Source organism: Betta splendens, chromosome 10, assembly GCF_900634795.4.
Source record: "Betta splendens chromosome 10, fBetSpl5.4, whole genome shotgun sequence".
Lineage (NCBI taxonomy): Eukaryota > Metazoa > Chordata > Actinopteri > Anabantiformes > Osphronemidae > Betta > Betta splendens.
The window spans coordinates 8,670,833-8,686,958 of NC_040890.2; the positions used below are offsets into that span (position 1 = coordinate 8,670,833).

The following is a 16,126-nucleotide window of genomic DNA, read 5'->3' on the forward strand; positions in this document are numbered from 1 at the left end:
AAATATGAGATGACTGAAAGATTGCTGAACTCAAGTGGGAGTTTCCTGATGCTAAATGTCCTGCTCTGTCCAGTTCTCCAGACAGTATGAACACAGGTAATCAGTGAACTGTCCCTCCCATTACACAAACTATCGATTACGATGTGCATTAAACATACATTGATTTATTATATTAGATCATTTGAAATTTAAAAAAAGACACAACAGCACTTTTTATGTTGTTTATTTCATTCAGGCTCTGTATGTATGATACAGTGTATATAATGATGTATGGTAATTATTAACTGGCCATCTGTCTGAAGGCACTGAGTACGTACTGATCAAACATCCTGCGTGTGTAAGGCCTCTTCCTACAAAGCTCTTCACGCAAAGCTTGACATTTAAAATTAAATAAATGCTAACCATCAGACATAAAGACAGAAAACTGCTTCGCAAGGCTTCGTTTGGCTGAAGAGTGGCAGCGGTGATCTCTCCTTGTCCTGCAGAGACGCCATGAGTTTAATCCTCCCCTCCACACAGCACCAGCAGAGTTTTTCGGTAGTCACCAGAAGTATCACTCTGCACAGTCATAGAAAACGCAGTTCATTTTTCATCATGCTTATGTCTCCTGATGATTCAAGAAAAGAAAAAATGAAATGAAGCATATTTCTCTCTTCTCAATCACACCGAAGGAAATCCTGTTTATCTTTTACTAATGCTGCATGATAAAAGTCACAAGGACGTCTAGAAACGTACTAATATTGATTAAATCAGACAGCTTTAGAAGTGGAATTACCCTTTATATGTGCTGACACGCTGATCTCTATCTGTAATCAACACGCTTATATACCACAGTATGTTTTTAGTGGAATAGTTCCTCATTTGGGGAATTAATCTTTGGAGGTTCGATGGGAGGAGTGATACTGTTCTTAGGTCAGCATAGTATTTATGAAACTACACACAGCAGTTAGCTGGATTATCTTAGCATAAATGCGAAACTATTTTTTTCCAAAGGCAAAAAAATACCCTTTTATTGAAAATACTTAAATAACACTGGCGATTTTAAACTACTTTTATGTATTGAATAGATATTTAATACACAATAGTAATTAGTCCTTGCTATTACATAATCTGATAATATTTAGGCAAAGCAGATTCATGGCAACCTACTTGCCTGTCTGCATTGGTGTCATGGTGATTTGATCTGTAAATTATTATAGAAGTGCTTTTTCGTTCTTCCTGTCTCTGCGGCCGTCAACCAATCACACAGCAGCTCTAGAGAGGAAGTTAAACATGCAAGGGAAATTCCTAAACAGCTGTGCAGTAGCCACAGACCCAGAGTCCACCACAGGAAGCTATAGATTACCGTACCCCACTACCCCGCCACCCCACCCCCGAGCAGCAGAGGAAGGATGTGCAACACACACTCACACACAGGCGCGAGCACACAATGGGACAAAGGCCTTGAGACACAAAAACGCGCCTGAGACGTGACAGAAAACGGAGCAGCCAGCAGCCCCAGTAGACGAAGACTCAGACTTACGATCATAGTTTCTACCTGGATGAATTCGTGGAGTGACACATCGTGCGTTTCCTTGAACTCTTTGCGCACGTTGAAAAGGTCGCGCTCGCTGCGGGAGACCATGATGCGGATCAGCGCTCTGTCATCTGTGCCAAGGCCCTGTAGGGAAGATCAATAGCTGCTGTGTTTATTCTGCTTTAGTTGCAGTAGCAGCTGCTGTATGAGGACACAAAACCGTAACATATTACATGAACCAAAAGAAATGACCTTATCCAACATCTAGTGCTGGGTATGTGTTCAAGGCCTGCAGCTGCAGTGGAGCCACCCAATAGCATGACCTTTCTATATTTAAAGCGCTTTGAATAAATACCTTCATGGCTTTGTACAAACGGTCTGCGAAGTACGAGGGCTGGTTCTTTACACTGCGGACTGCAAAGCAAAGACGGCGGGCCTGAGTCACACAGTGTATAGTGTAATCGTGACACAACAACGTCAGAGTTGGTTTTTACCAATGGCGTAAAATGCATTTTTCACATCTCCAGACATTTCCTTTTTGATAATCTGTTCGATGTCCTTGTTGGTGTATCTGACGAACTCCTGAAATACTAAACAGAGACGATCATGTTAGTCGCGATGTAACAGATCTATAACTAACCGCTCATGATCCTTCTGTTCTGACCTTTTCTGAGATGAGGGAAGCTTCTGGTGCAAAGAATGCTCATAAACTTCATTTCCATGTCATCAGAATCTGAGTTGCACGCGTTGGCAAGTTCCTAAAAAGTGCAAAAAGAAAAACTGAACCAAGATATGGCCTACTCTTTTATTTCACCTTTGTGACACAGTGAAACAGGGAAAAGAAACACGATCGGGCTTGTTCAGCAAATCACCTGAGCGTCGGCAGTTGCTCTTTCCAGATCTGCAGGGTCCTCCTCTCTTGCACCCTGGACAGAGTAGCGCACTATAAATCATTCACGGATCAGCAGCTCACCAACAACATTTCATAAATCAAATTGTGGAAGAAATCTATTGGGGTAAATAAAAGCAAACCTTTTTCAAGACTACAATCAGACTGTGACTAGTGAGTGGGTGTGGAAAATGAACACACTGTAGGCTCTCATGATGACAGGCCTCACCTGCACCAGAGAAACCAGAATGCGGCAGAAGTGACCCGATGTGTCCGACTGAATGGCTTCCTCCAGAGACTTCTTATAGGCTGAAAAGCAACACATTGCAAGTAGAACCTTTCTGAAGCAGGAAACTTCACGAACCGTCTGACTCAAACTCACTGCTCTTGTAGGAAGCATTCATGGCAAGTATTTCCTCGTTGCTTCTGGTGACTAGGATCTCGATCAGAGCGTGTTCATCTGTCCCAGCTCCCTGTGAAATTGAGTTTACAAAAAGACATTTGACAATATGAACTAATTTTTTATAAACTTGTTTATCTTTATTTACCTGTGCTTGTTAATAAACTTATTTTATACTGTAATATTCTTCTTGGGTCATTGGGCTTAATAGCACATTGAACACATATATATATATATAACACACACACACACACACACACACATATACATATATATATATATATATATATATATATATATCACTATCAGCATATATATATATTATTATATTATTATTATTATTATATTATATATTATTATTTTTATATCTTTTGCAATGAACAAATTATTAGCACATTTGTAATCACTGTTACATCTGAGCATATATACATTATAATATTTTGCTCTCTGTAGAAACATACAGTACAGTAAGTTACATTCACACGGAAATTCAGTCAAAGTTTGATAGACTGTAAACAACTAAAATGCAAAGTTATTTGACTTTCAAATTCTGCGTAATTTACATTTTCTCACAATTTTCTCACGGCCCCTATAATTTCAGCCTGTGGGATCGCCTGTACCTCTATCGCCTTCCTCATCATTTTGGCGTCGAACTCCGCCGGTGTCAACATGAGTCCAATGATGAGCCTCTCTAAGTTCTTTGACAGTTCAGACTTCAAGTCCTTCATCAGATCCTAAAGAGAGAACAGTTACACAAATATGTTACAATGTCACTAATAGCAGATTCTGCTGTTTCCACTGACGTTTACATATACATTAAAAATTGATAAGACACAAGTTACACCTGAAGCGTTCCTGCCTATATTTTTCATCTCTCTCACCCTTCCCAGTAGGGATTTGAACGTCTGTCTGATCTCCTGCCGCTGGGCATTGCTTCTCCTTGCAACAATTTCAATTATTGCATCCTCGTCTGTTCCTGTAGAGCAGAAAGATTCAATAATATATGTAAATAATGCATGAACATATGGAATGTGACACATTTCATTGCAGGCACCATTTGTATATTTAAAGGTTTAAAGCTTTTTATTAGATATGGCCTAACATATTCAAACAACACTGCCTCCATAGGACTTGGTCCTGTCCTGTTTCTTTCTGTAACATTGTAGCCGTAGTGGACGTGTGCTGTAATATTTGGTGTTTCATACCAAATCCCTTCATAGCTTTCCTCAGGGCTTGTGCGTCGGCAGCAGGATCAAAGTTAGGCGCCGGGCGAACTGTTGGCCTGAGCTGAGGTAGTGAAAACGAGAATGTTAGAAGAAAATACAGACTTCACATATACCACACCCACAAACATACAAAGCCCGTTGTGTTTTATTATTCTTTAAATAGAGCCGGTCTGGTAGTTTTAAGCAGTGAGCATGCAGAGGGGTGATAAGTAGGAATAAAACCTCTTATGCGAGTGAGAGCTAATGTGAAAAAGCCAAATATTTCACAATAACGGCTTCTTGACATGGGAGGAGGACTGTGGCCTCCGGAGGTCAGAGGTCGCGACGCCACCAACGCTGAGCAGGTGGGCGAGGAATGCTGAGACGCCTCTGACATTCACCGCCGGGCAAACAATGGCATTTTAATTCCTGCGAGCAGCGCTGATCGTTGAATCTGATCACACACAAAGCCTTCGCCGTGCGCACGCGGAAGCGTTATCAGCACGAGCTCACAGCGCCGCGAAGCAGGTGGCTGCAGAAGGCGAGGATGCGCGGCACATCTGAGCAAACATGCAAAGACACGTCTAAAGTGGGAGCGGATGACGCCAAACCTGCACTTTGGTCATGGCACTTAATTCCCACATCTTGTAGGCTATTTGAGCGGCTTCAGGGAAGAACTCTCCAGCTAGGCTGTAACAGTCAGGTTAACACAATACAGCTCACAAAAAAGCCACAACCTCATGTAGTTCAGTGTTAGAGAGTTTTAAAATGATTAGTGACCAGTTAAAAGAAATACTTTTTCCCTTATGGATAATAGTCAAAGGCCTGTGCCAGTTATTATATATGTGTCCATGCCAATGATTTTAAACTATTATCCTCCAAAACCGATGCTCTAGCGCCCTCCTGTGGTTTCTGATGTCACTTACTCGTCATCTCCTCCACACAAATTGAGCAGTGTCCTCTTGTAATCCCCCGATGTGTCGTCCTGGATTTGAACGCAGAACAAAAATCATTTTAGTGGTCTGCTCCTTCTAAAGTGTCCTGCCTATAAGTGCAAAGCCAGCTGATTTTCTAACCTTAATCATGTTGTACAGTGACTTCTCGTATGCGAGACGGAAACACTCTCGAATGTCCAACATGTCAATTTCAGAGCGAGAAATCATGATTCGAATCAGGGTGTTGTCAGCCGTACCGAGTCCCTGGACATCAGTGGAGGAGAAATATAATGTAGGTGATGCAGTCAACATAATCATTCAGAGAGACATCTGTAGTTAGACTTTACCTTCATTGACTTATAAAGACGCTTGGCAAAAAACATGGGCAGACTCCTTACGCACTGGACTGAGAAAGCGAGAGAAAGAGAGACCTGTGTTAATGACATCAAATCCCCAAAACAAATAAACAAAGAGAACCTGTGCCTTCTTACCAACTGCCAGCATTAGCCTCTCGAAGTCTCCAGACAGCTCATGTTTTATGCTGTCCTCAATGGACATCTCTGCAATAGCCTCGTACGCATCGAACACTAAACACCAAACACTGTATTATTGCCGTTTACTCGTGAGAGGATTATGGTCTGCAGGAAAATGCTCAGACTGCCTCATGGCCGTGTGAAGGCGCTCACCCATGTGCAGGTGGGTGACGCTGCGGTTTCCCAGGATCATAATGAATTTGGCCTCGTCTGTCCCCCACTGCTCCTCTCCGGCTGAATACAGGTCCTACGCACAGAAGGCACAGGATGACATGACAGACCCTAAAACCGTAGCGTACGCAGTATAGACTCCTACCTGTGCGTCCTGCTGCACCAGGTCTGCATCCACTACCCCCGACTCATCTCTGGTCCCCTGAAACAACCACAGGAGCACAGTCACAGGAAAACCGACACACTCTAAAAGGTAAAAGGCTCTTATTCTGGAAAACTGACCTGCAGTAAAACAACCAGCATCTTCTTAAAATGACCGGACGTGTCTGCAACTACATCCTCCTCTATGTCTCTGCCATAGGCTAACGACCAACATTGATGGAAAATGTTCATAGGCGCCAAACTAATAATATATTTATGAAACAGATGCTGGGCATGACTTACCATCCCTGTAGGCCTCAACCATATCATGTATCTGTTTGTTGTTCCTGGAAGCCAGAATTTCAATCAGGCACTTCTCGTTTGTCCCAACACCCTTAAAAGAGAGCGTGATCTTAATTAATGCTCAGCCCTTGATTTCCTGGATGTGACAGGGGTCTCTGAGGTCGGAATTCTTACTTTGACTGCATCATGGATTTCTTTGGCATCGTGGTATGCTGGCTTTCTCATCAGACTAACAATGAGACGCTCAAACTTGCCCGTCAGCTCATACTTCAGATCATCGATCAGGTCCTGATGAAGCATTTACAGACACATTGTGGAGTTGTAGCTGCTGCCCATGACTGTGCTGCTAGTGAAACAAACGTCCCTGCACCTTTCCAAAGCTAGACTTGTACGCTGCGATGACCTCCTGCCTCTGTGCATTGCTCCTTGACGTGATCAGGTCCAAGATGGCCTCTTTATCGCTACCTGAGGAACACAAAGCAACGGTTGGCGGCCGAGGGAAACTCTTAGTGTGCTCAAGATGAAAGGTGGCATTTTCGCCACCGCGTCCAAACGTCCCGGAGGAGCGGGGCACTCACCGATGCCCTTCATAGCATTGTAGAGGCTCTCGGCATCAGCGCTGGGATCGAAGTCGGGAGCGTCTGTGACTGTGCCTCTGAACGCCTGCAGGAAGAATCGAGAAGGGCATCGTATCTGAGTGTAAACCAGACACACTCGAACTGTGGGTGTCGACAACATGGGGGCAAAGCCGCACCCCCCAGTTAAAAGTCAGTAACAGAAATGAGGTAAAGCTACATGTGTTCACGCAGCAGCTGACTCCGTGCACCTGTCTCACCCCTGACACATCATACGAGACGCCAGCGTGCATTGTGCTGTGTCTTTGTGTGGTCACGCGTGCGGGGGGGCAGGGCAAGGGGTGTGTATGGGTCACAGGGAGTCAGGTTGCACACAAAAGCCGCTTTCTTAGCAGGGGTCTGACATGAAGCTAGGCCCCAGTGTGTAAACATGAAAAGCAGGGCCAAGCTCGGCGTAAACAACTTCCCGCCCAAATATCAAAATAACTATGAATATACAATTTGGGTCCTACTGTACGTACGGTAGCTGTGGTGTCAATGGGATGAGACAAAAAGTAACACAACAAGAGCTCATCCCACTGCTGCATTGAGGCAGTGAGCCAAAGCGTTCCCCACCCTGCTGAGGGGCCTCTGCTTCTGCTTCACTACAGCAATCATCATTCTTCAGGACAGCTGGACAGCAACAGGGCCACGGACGCGAGCCCCTGTAGCAACAGGCTGTTCACTAACTAACTGACTGTTCACTAGTGTGGATTTAACAGGAGTTACATTTGCTGCTCCAGTCGCCAGTCACCGTGTGATAACGCGCAGCGTGTGCGTTTTACTTCGGTTAAGAGCACAACGGCAGGACATTGTCTTTGTGGCACAGAAGCTTTAAATAATTATACAAAGCCACAGTTGATGATGTACTATCGGGTGTGTCCATCAGATGTGCAGGCGCCGTAGGTAGCACTGACACCTTATCTGCAGCAGAGGAATAACCTCACACTCACTGAACAAAATCATGCCTGTTCCATAGACAGATGTGGTGAGCTCCCCCTATAACTGCTGGGATTGGCTCCAGTGCCCTTAGACTAATGGTAAAGTCTCTTATGAGAGAGGCCTTGTCTACTTACCATGCCTGTATTTGGTCTTCTATGACACCGCTGGGCAGGAATCAATAGTTTGGGGCCTAGAGGAGGAAAGAATAATGCTGATGATGTAACAGCAATGCAAAGCTCTCCTGGCCTTATAAAGGTCACATCAGCAGACACAATGATGAGGAGCCTGCTTTTCACGGTTCCTTCTAATGAGGAGGTCTGTTCTCTGTCCCACATGGACCTGCTTAGAACTGGTCAGAACAAGAGCACGGCAGCAGAGAAGAGGACAGGGAGAACATTAACTACCAGATCCAACCTCACTTCCACGATTATTGGAACTCAAGTGGACTCGTTTGCATTAAATGAAAAGCAGTCCGGTCCTTTTTACATACTGCAGCCATGGAGAGGCCTGTGTATAAGGGCCCATAGCTTCATAGGAGAACTAGGAGTTTCTCCAATAACTATTTTTCTGAATTTGAAATGTTTGACAATGTTTTTATTCAACTTTTCAGCAGAGGAGAAATAACACCACCATTCACGTTGTAAATGTACTGTTTGTTTAAGGGAGGAGAGGCAGGAGTCGTCCCAAAATAGCTCGCAGAGTTTAGCTTAATGTCAGGATCAGGTCTGGGGGGATCTTGGCCTCTATATGAGCCACACCCTACGTCTGCACCCACACTGAGGAATAAACTCTATAGACTTTATATCAAACTATATATTATTATGATACTTCTCCCTGACGCAAAAACGAGCCAATAGTCGTTTTAGTTTCTATCAGTTTGTTGTGTCCACTTAATAAAACACTCCTGTAGACCAACCGTCCTCCTGCTTCAGTTCAGCTCGTGTTATAGTTCTGCCTGCTTCAGTTCATTGACCCATTCAATAGTGACGCATCAGCAAACCGCTCCACCGCATTCCCAGCGTAACGTCTGAGGCGTCGGGTTTTAATCGGCTGAGATCGGGCGGAAGAAGCCAGCGAGCATAAATAACCCCTTACCTTTGTCAGTGCGGGTGCTGATGTTGTGTGAAAGTTGTCCTGCCGCGTTCGTCCCCGCTCACCAGCTCTGGTCGTCTCCTCCGCCCGGACTCACGCCGTGCCGTTACGTGCGCGTGACGCAATGACTGCTGTGGTGCGCAGCGCCTCCAGACTGTGTGGGGAAATCTGATTGCAGCGGGGTAGTGTCGTATATTAAAAATGTTCGAAGCGCAAACGACGGAGTCAGCTTCATCAGCCAAAATGTTTGCGTTTGTAACGTCCAGCACGCGACGTCTGCGCGCTTCTTGCGTTACGCGCACTTTACGCACGCTGTTCTGCAAACGCTGCAGGACGGAAAACAGACCCAAGCCGCGTCCACGCCACCGGTTATTGTACTACAAAGGGCCCACAATCTTATGAAACACGCGTATGTCTTTAAACATTTGTTACAACTGCACATATAACGTAGTGTAACAGAAAATAGAGGGGTTCCTGGCACCTCCGTGAGAGCGTGTCTGCTCTATTTCTGACTTGTCAGGCGTCCTTTCCAGTAAGTGGGGACAGACACCAGCATAGCTGCTGAGGGAGGGGGCAGGGGAGAGAGGCAGGCCAGAGATCCACTACCCCACAGCAAACAGACAGCGCTTCGAACTTTGACTTAAACAGTTTAGGGTTAATATGAACCCATTCAGCGCCTGATCCAAACACAACGTGCTTTACAAAAGCCTCTGTTTATGTACTGGTCACCAGTTGGAGATATCAGACCCATAGCTGAGACTATTCACGTTATTTTCAATACATCAACAATCTTTCAAATGTTCGTACTTAAAGTGTGATACAATTACAAGTTGTGTCTTTATTTCTTGTACTGGACACAGAAGTGATACAAAAAAATGATTTGCAAGTTTATCATACCAGACTGATAAAGTGGTGCTGAGTATGAACATGATTGCAGAGACATGAGTCAGTACTGACACACTCACTGAAAGCAAGGGATTCTAGCAATGGCTCAAATTTCGCTTGATCAACATTCTCCTGACATTAACAGACCTCCTCTGTCCGTCTCAATTGATGAGCCAATGAATTATTGTAGTTTATCCCACGTTATTTATTGTAATCCTTTAAAAGCTGCGCCTTCGTTCCTTCCTTCACTTCCACCAGCAACCAGAGTGAACTAGGCCCATATGATGTAAAAGTAGACTGAGGCACCTTTTAACAGTCCTAGCTGTTATATACTGACCTCTTCTGCTTTAATAATGCACTGCACACTGATCACAAAGACTGAATGCGAACCCATAGTAACCTGCCACATCCAAAGCATGGTGGTTGAATCATTGGTGAAGTAAAAATCATTCTTATAATATGGCAAATACAGTAGATACAGTAGAACAAGTACTGTAGCTATCTCTTAGTAATCTGTGATATTCCTTTCCATTGTATCTAATACTTTTATTTTGAAAAACAACCTATTCACAAAAACCTTGTTTTCCATCCCACAAATGAACATTTCTCAACGTTTGGAATGAAAAGCACAAAAACAAATGGTGTACAAAAACATTTTTGAAATGTTGACTGGGTTCTCCTCGCTGCTTCACTGGAATAATGAGTGTATTATGGGCCAAACTGTTCGCTGTGAGAAAGGACACTTTGTGAGTAATTCCACTGAGTGGGAGGGTCACACGGGTCGGCCCTGCACAAATCACAGTTAAATGATGTTTCCTTTGGCCGAGCTCAGCCGGGGAGGTTTTTGGGTAGTGGCACTGTTTTCTCCACACAGTCACCTGTCGCTGCGCGCGGGACTGGAGACAAGGTAAAGACCCTGTCTGAGTGAAGGCAGTGCATGTGTTTTGTATGCATTTGCATCATTTAATTGTCAACTGTAGCTTCAATGTTTGACAGGCGTGCTTGGGTAACATGAGTTAGAGCTGTGTCCTTACATGCTCAGTGACAGCACACGTTAATGACCATTAACTGAGATTCGCTGTGATCGAGATAACGCTTCACCTAACGTGCACCGGCTGTTTCGCGGTTAAGCATTAACCCGTTTCCCCCAGTGTTTACGCCCAGTGAACTGCAGGTAAGGAGCGTGAGCCTCAGGTTCGGGCAAAGGCGCGCTGAGCGTCGACACAGTCGGCCTTTCTGCTCGACTCCCGCCTGCTGAAGCAGATGCCAGAAGGGATTAGTTGGGCTGAAATCCCCTGATGGGAGATGAGAAGGTGAAAGCTGCCTCTCAAGTAGTAGAGGAGCAGCCTGCTGCATGCAGAAGTCATGAAAGCTGCTTTGTCCTCCACTGCCTAATAAGTCACGGGGTCCTTGTTTTGGCAGCCTCACACCTTCAGGTAGAAATGGAGACGAGCAGGACCCCTACAAATTAGCTGAATTGTCAGGTTGTGCATCGCGAGGAAATCAAAGCACGAACAGGCAACGACAAGGGCTCGTCTTTATTAGATTTGATTTCAGATTCTAACTAGAATTTTTGCAGCGACGTGACACTCCTACTGTGCTCGGTGAGGTGATACGTCTATCTTTTAAAATTGCCAGGTAATATAAGTCATTAATCCATTAATTCATTATCCTTTACACGCAGAAAGCTTCACGGAAGTCGCTGTGGAGGTAAAGTGCAGACGCGCTGGGTGGCAATGAAAAGTCCAGGCATCAGCACGAAGGTATCAGGGCGGGCGATAAGGGAGCTTGATAACGAACACATGTATAAATGAATGATGGGATTTTGTGGAAGGGTTTTAACAAATTTCTCCTCTGAACATCTGTGACGCACAAAAGGTGAGTGAGGTTTCCGTTATATTTACTGGATTATCTGTAGAGCATGATGTTACATTAGATAATGTTTTATTTAAGTAAATTATTAATTCTAGTAGTTTTTAGGACATCTTGCTATTATGTCATATACTTAAATTAAATTGAACTCAAATAGATTTTGATAATGAAGCGTGTGTGTGTGTGTGTGGGGGGGGGGGGGGGGGGGTATCTGACAGCATCTGACAATAATTTACTTACACGCTCACTGATCCGCCCTTTCTCTCCCAGTCCTCTGCTCTTCTGTCAGACCTCCCTCCACTCCCTTCACTCTGTCTTCATCACACCACACCGGACCCGGCCTGTCTCTCGTTCTGTCATTTCTAGCCGCCCCACGTCCTGACCCAAGCGCCCAGCAGAATGCCGTGCGCTGCGCTGAAGTCCTTCCTGGTCAGCGTGTCCCGGAGGAAGCCCCTGGAGCCCGACGGGGAGCAGTCCACCTTCAACCGGTGCCTGACCACCCTGGACCTGGTGGCCCTCGGCGTGGGCAGCACCCTCGGGGCCGGGGTCTACGTGCTGTCCGGAGAGGTGGCCAGAGAGACCGCGGGCCCCAGCATCATCATCTCGTTCTTCATCGCCGCCTTGGCGTCCATATTCGCCGGGCTGTGCTACGCAGAGTTCGGGGCCCGGGTTCCTAAAACGGGCTCAGCGTACCTTTACAGTTACGTGACGGTTGGAGAGTTACTGGCGTTTGTCACTGGGTGGAATCTGTTACTTTCATATGTCATAGGTGAGTGTCTTAACCAGCATTTAATCTACTTTAATAAGTAATTGTCTTTTATTCTTTAAATGATTTTGTTTTATTGTGTTATATTTGTTAGCATTTTCAGCAGTCATTTCCTATTGATACATTGTTTTTCTGCTTACGGTGAACATTGCATTCCATAAATGATCAACCATCATTAGACTGTGACCTTCCTCTTGCTGTAGTAGCAAAATGTGAATTTTCTTTAAGGTAAGCGTTTACCTTCATAAACCTACTTCTATTTTCCCCTACTGCTTCTTTTTACATAGTTTGAGTTTTACATCAGTTCACGCCTGCGTGTTTATACCCCCATAAAGGAGTGGGATTTAAAGCAAATGAGCCATAAATAACTCCGGAAGTGGAATATCACCAACAGTGTTCCCTGTTTATGACAGTTGAATGGTTGTTTGGTTTATTGGACCTTTCTCGTATGTGTGTTCAGGGACATCAAGTGTTGCACTGGCGTGGAGCGGCACATTTGATGACCTCATCGGCGGCCACATCTCTACGTTCTTTAAGGAACACATGCCCATGGACCTCCCTGGTCTCGCGCCTTACCCAGACATCTTTGCTGCAGCACTCATCATACTACTCTCAGGTAAAATGAGCAAACCGGTGTTCATTTTTTTTATAGCAGTGACAGTAATGAATGCATTCAGATGTACATTCCCTGTGTGGTCCATGAAGGCCTGCTGGCGTTCGGAGTGAAGGAGTCGACGACGATCAACAAGATCTTCACAGCCATCAACATCCTGGTGCTGCTGTTTGTGATCATCTCTGGCTTCATCAAGGGCGACATCTCCAACTGGCAAATCAGCGAAGAGGTTCTGATAAACGCCACAGCAGAAGCCCAGTAAAGTCCGCATACAGCACCGTGTGCCACGTATCACGCTGTGGATGATGCTCAGGCGCCGCTCTCTCTCTCTCTCTCTCTCCTCTGTGCAGAAACCTCAGCTCCACCGTCAACGTGACCAGCGCGTACGGCGTGGGCGGCTTCCTTCCGTACGGCGTGGGCGGAATGATTGCCGGAGCCGCGACGTGCTTCTACGCCTTCGTCGGCTTCGACTGCATCGCTACGACAGGTACAGCGTCCAGTAGTCCTCGTCAGAGTTTAGAGCCGCGGGTCATGTACCGTGAGCATCGGCCTTTCTCCCACCGCAGGCGAGGAGGTCAAGAACCCCCAGAGGTCCCTCCCCTTCGGCATAGTGGCCTCACTGCTCATCTGCTTCCTGGCCTACTTCGCCGTGTCGGCTGCTCTCACCCTGATGATGCCCTACTACATGCTCAGCAAGACGAGCCCCCTGCCCGTGGCCTTCGACTACGTCGGCTGGGGTCCCGCCAAATACGCCGTGGCTGTGGGGTCACTGTGCGCCCTGTCGACAAGGTATGACTCAGAAAGAAATGTGTGGGTGTTCTAGAAATTGAACATTCATTTCCACGGGAATGAAGCTGAGATAAGGGAAGATTAGATTAGAAATGACCTCGTGTGCGGATGGTTCTTGGCTAATCAGTGTGTTTTCTGGGGGACTGATGACTCGCCTCCTCAGCCTGCTGGGCTCCATGTTCCCGATGCCCCGCGTGCTGTTCGCCATGGCACGAGACGGCCTGCTCTTCCGACCCCTGAGCAAAGTCACCTCCAAAGGCAGTCCCGCGATAGCTACCGTAGCCTCCGGCGTGGTTGCAGGTGCGGTACACTCCCACTAACCAGCAGGTTGGACGCCCTGTACGCATGCGGTCAGGTTAGGAGCCTCTGGAACACTGTGTTCTCTGTTGCCTGTAGCCATCATGGCTGTGCTGTTTGACCTGGAGGCCCTGGTGGAAATGATGTCCATCGGCACCTTGTTCGCGTACACGCTTGTAGCCATATGCATCCTCATACTGAGGTACGGCTGAACGTTTCGTGTCACATTCTCTTCTAAAGTGCACAAACAAAAAATATGTCGACTATTTCTTTTTTTTTCCATTCAAGGTATCAGGCAGGTTCATCTAGCGAAAAAGACCTGGAAATCATTAAAAACTCTAAATTTGGTTTCCTGAAGCCTCCTTCGTCTCCGAACTCGTTCACGTCAAGCACGGTCACCATCCTGACCATCAGCGCGGGTAAGTGAGGCAAACGTCCCTCGGCGCCCGACTCCAGTTAAAACCCAGGCGTCCTCAGGGCCACGAGCAGCTGTCGCCCGTGTGCTGATTTTTGCAGTGGCATGTGTGCTGGCGCTGTGCCTCGTGCTGAGCCAGGCCATCGACGCCGTGGCGCGAATGGAGGCGTGGAGCCTGGTGCTGGTCTGCGTCTTCGCCCTCACGCTGTTGGTCATCGGCGCCCTCATCTACAGGCACCCACAGAACCCCACCAAGGCCACCTTCATGGTGTGTGGAAATCTTATATATTATTGCTTATAAACATCAATGGGAGACTAATACATCTCTTAATAATTCTTCTAGGTGCCGTTGGTGCCTCTTCTACCTTTAGTGAGTACACTCATCAACGTCTATCTGATGGTGCAGCTAGGTGGAGACACGTGGGTACGATACGCTATCTGGATGCTAGTGGGTAAGGCCGTGTTCCCATTTAAAGGGAGATGCTCATCAGTTTAGTCGCTGACCGTTCCCAGCAATTGTTCCCACGTGACCTTCTTCCTGCAGGACTGCTCATCTACTTCCTTTACGGCATCCGGTTCAGTGTGCAGAGGAAGCGTGTCACAGGCGACCACGCCAAGGACGACACCATCAGCACCACAACAGAAATTGAGGTCATCAAGGAGCAAAGATTCTGAGTCGGCCGCAGGCGGGAGAAAAAGAGAGATTTTACAGTGTTTTGTAAACGCAGGCACGTATGGCTCAGGCTGCTAGCATTCATTACAAACTGACACTTAAGTCATATGTTGATGTTTATTAATTTATCTAAACACCATGAAATATCACCTTCCTTTGTTTTTTTAAATGTGAGTATTTATTTGAGTTCTGTGTTTTAATGATGAGTAACACATGTCGTGATGGTGTCAGGCAAAGATGTAAACAGAGCAACTGTTTGTACATGCTTTCTGATTTTATGCTTTATTGATTTCTTAAAATGCTTGTAGCAGGTGGCTCATCCACGCCTCAGGAGGCTGTGGAGGGTCTTCTAGTGCCAGGTCCCCCTGTATCTGACTTCCTGTGTTGTCTGTCAGATGTTTCTTATTCATTTGTTAGTCTGTGTGTAAATATATACTGTACCTACTGTACTTGTGTGTTTGCTAGTGCGTCATGGTGTCCACATTCCTGACCTCTGGCTTTTATAAGGGAAACCTAGTCAGTGAGTAACGGCGTCAGTGTAATCAGTTGTCAGATCTTGCCTTGCAGCGTGTTTTGTTCTGTTTTTAAATCGTTAACTGTGTTGTTTTTCCTGCTCAGAGCAGCGTCTTCAGTATGTTTTGGTGACGTCTCCGTTTGTTAGCTCCGGCCCTGTGCGGCCTAATTTTACTGGTTACGAGATTCACACAGTCTAAGACGTCTGTCAGTTTTGTCTGTGGTGTTAAAATAAAGAAAGATTAGTTTGAATTTCCTCAGTGTCTGGTGTTCACTGTGACTGGGTTAAAATAAAACAAGAAAATTCACTTCTTACTTAGAAGTATCTATAATACATTAGATGGATATTATGCTGAAGTTTGTTGGCCTCATAACAAAGTACAGTATTAGTTTGTTTATGCCTCCTTTACAGTATATTCATAGTAGTTAAGACATTTTATTTTATGAGTACACATAATTAGCACAGGTGACATAAGGTTTATTAGCCTCCAACTGTTTCAACAGCCTTCCTACAGCCGCCGTCTAGACCGGGTGGTGTGTTTTAGAAGCTGCTAGCGTGCGT

The 16,126-nt window shown here is 45.8% G+C and overlaps 2 protein-coding genes across 6 annotated transcripts; one reads left to right on the plus strand and one right to left on the minus strand.

Moving 5' to 3' along the window:
• Positions 1-207: 207 nt before the first annotated feature.
• anxa6 (annexin A6) lies at positions 208-9,118 on the minus strand. 2 transcript variants are annotated; one of them, XM_029165661.3, is made up of 25 exons: positions 8,745-9,118; positions 7,784-7,839; positions 6,672-6,756; positions 6,464-6,558; positions 6,268-6,381; positions 6,094-6,184; positions 5,932-6,011; positions 5,795-5,851; positions 5,632-5,725; positions 5,437-5,532; positions 5,293-5,351; positions 5,087-5,209; positions 4,937-4,995; positions 4,622-4,700; positions 4,011-4,092; positions 3,687-3,781; positions 3,426-3,539; positions 2,788-2,878; positions 2,635-2,714; positions 2,389-2,442; positions 2,181-2,274; positions 2,011-2,106; positions 1,872-1,930; positions 1,523-1,660; positions 208-558 (listed from the first exon to the last, which is right to left on the minus strand). In XM_029165661.3, exons 2-25 carry the CDS (start codon positions 7,784-7,786, stop codon positions 499-501), a joined length of 1,998 nt encoding a protein of 665 aa, XP_029021494.1. In that variant the 5' UTR covers positions 7,787-7,839; positions 8,745-9,118; the 3' UTR covers positions 208-498. The 2 variants fall into 2 exon arrangements, with proteins under 2 accessions (XP_029021494.1, XP_029021495.1); XM_029165662.3 differs by having other exon boundaries at positions 1,538-1,660; positions 8,745-9,116.
• A 1,292-nt stretch (positions 9,119-10,410) lies between these two features.
• LOC114864729 (cationic amino acid transporter 2-like) lies at positions 10,411-15,816 on the plus strand. 4 transcript variants are annotated; one of them, XM_029165671.3, is made up of 13 exons: positions 10,411-10,533; positions 11,311-11,389; positions 11,865-12,267; positions 12,725-12,880; positions 12,970-13,135; positions 13,228-13,364; positions 13,444-13,666; positions 13,830-13,966; positions 14,063-14,165; positions 14,252-14,382; positions 14,480-14,646; positions 14,722-14,830; positions 14,923-15,816. In XM_029165671.3, the coding sequence occupies exons 1-13, from the start codon at positions 10,433-10,435 to the stop codon at positions 15,051-15,053; spliced, it is 2,043 nt and encodes a 680-aa protein (XP_029021504.2). In that variant the 5' UTR covers positions 10,411-10,432; the 3' UTR covers positions 15,054-15,816. The 4 variants fall into 4 exon arrangements, with proteins under 4 accessions (XP_029021504.2, XP_029021507.1, XP_055368490.1 ...); XM_029165674.3 differs by having other exon boundaries at positions 10,474-10,533; positions 11,769-12,267; XM_055512515.1 differs by lacking the exon at positions 10,411-10,533 and adding an exon at positions 10,542-11,230.
• The last annotated feature ends 310 nt before the right edge of the window (positions 15,817-16,126 follow it).

Coding starts and splice junctions, on each gene's coding strand:
- LOC114864729 (XM_029165671.3), top strand. CDS start 10,433: ATGATGTTTCCTTTGGCCGAGCTCAGCCGGGGAGGTTTTTGGGTAGTG. Junction 12,881..12,969: donor ACTCATCATACTACTCTCAG/GTAAAATGAGCA, acceptor TGGTCCATGAAG/GCCTGCTGGCGTTCGGAGTG. Junction 14,166..14,251: donor ATATGCATCCTCATACTGAG/GTACGGCTGAAC, acceptor TTTCCATTCAAG/GTATCAGGCAGGTTCATCTA.
- anxa6 (XM_029165661.3), bottom strand. Junction 2,275..2,388: donor GAGCAACTGCCGACGCTCAG/GTGATTTGCTGA, acceptor TGCACTTTTTAG/GAACTTGCCAACGCGTGCAA. Junction 559..1,522: donor TCCAGGTAGAAACTATGATC/GTAAGTCTGAGT, acceptor ATGACTGTGCAG/AGTGATACTTCTGGTGACTA.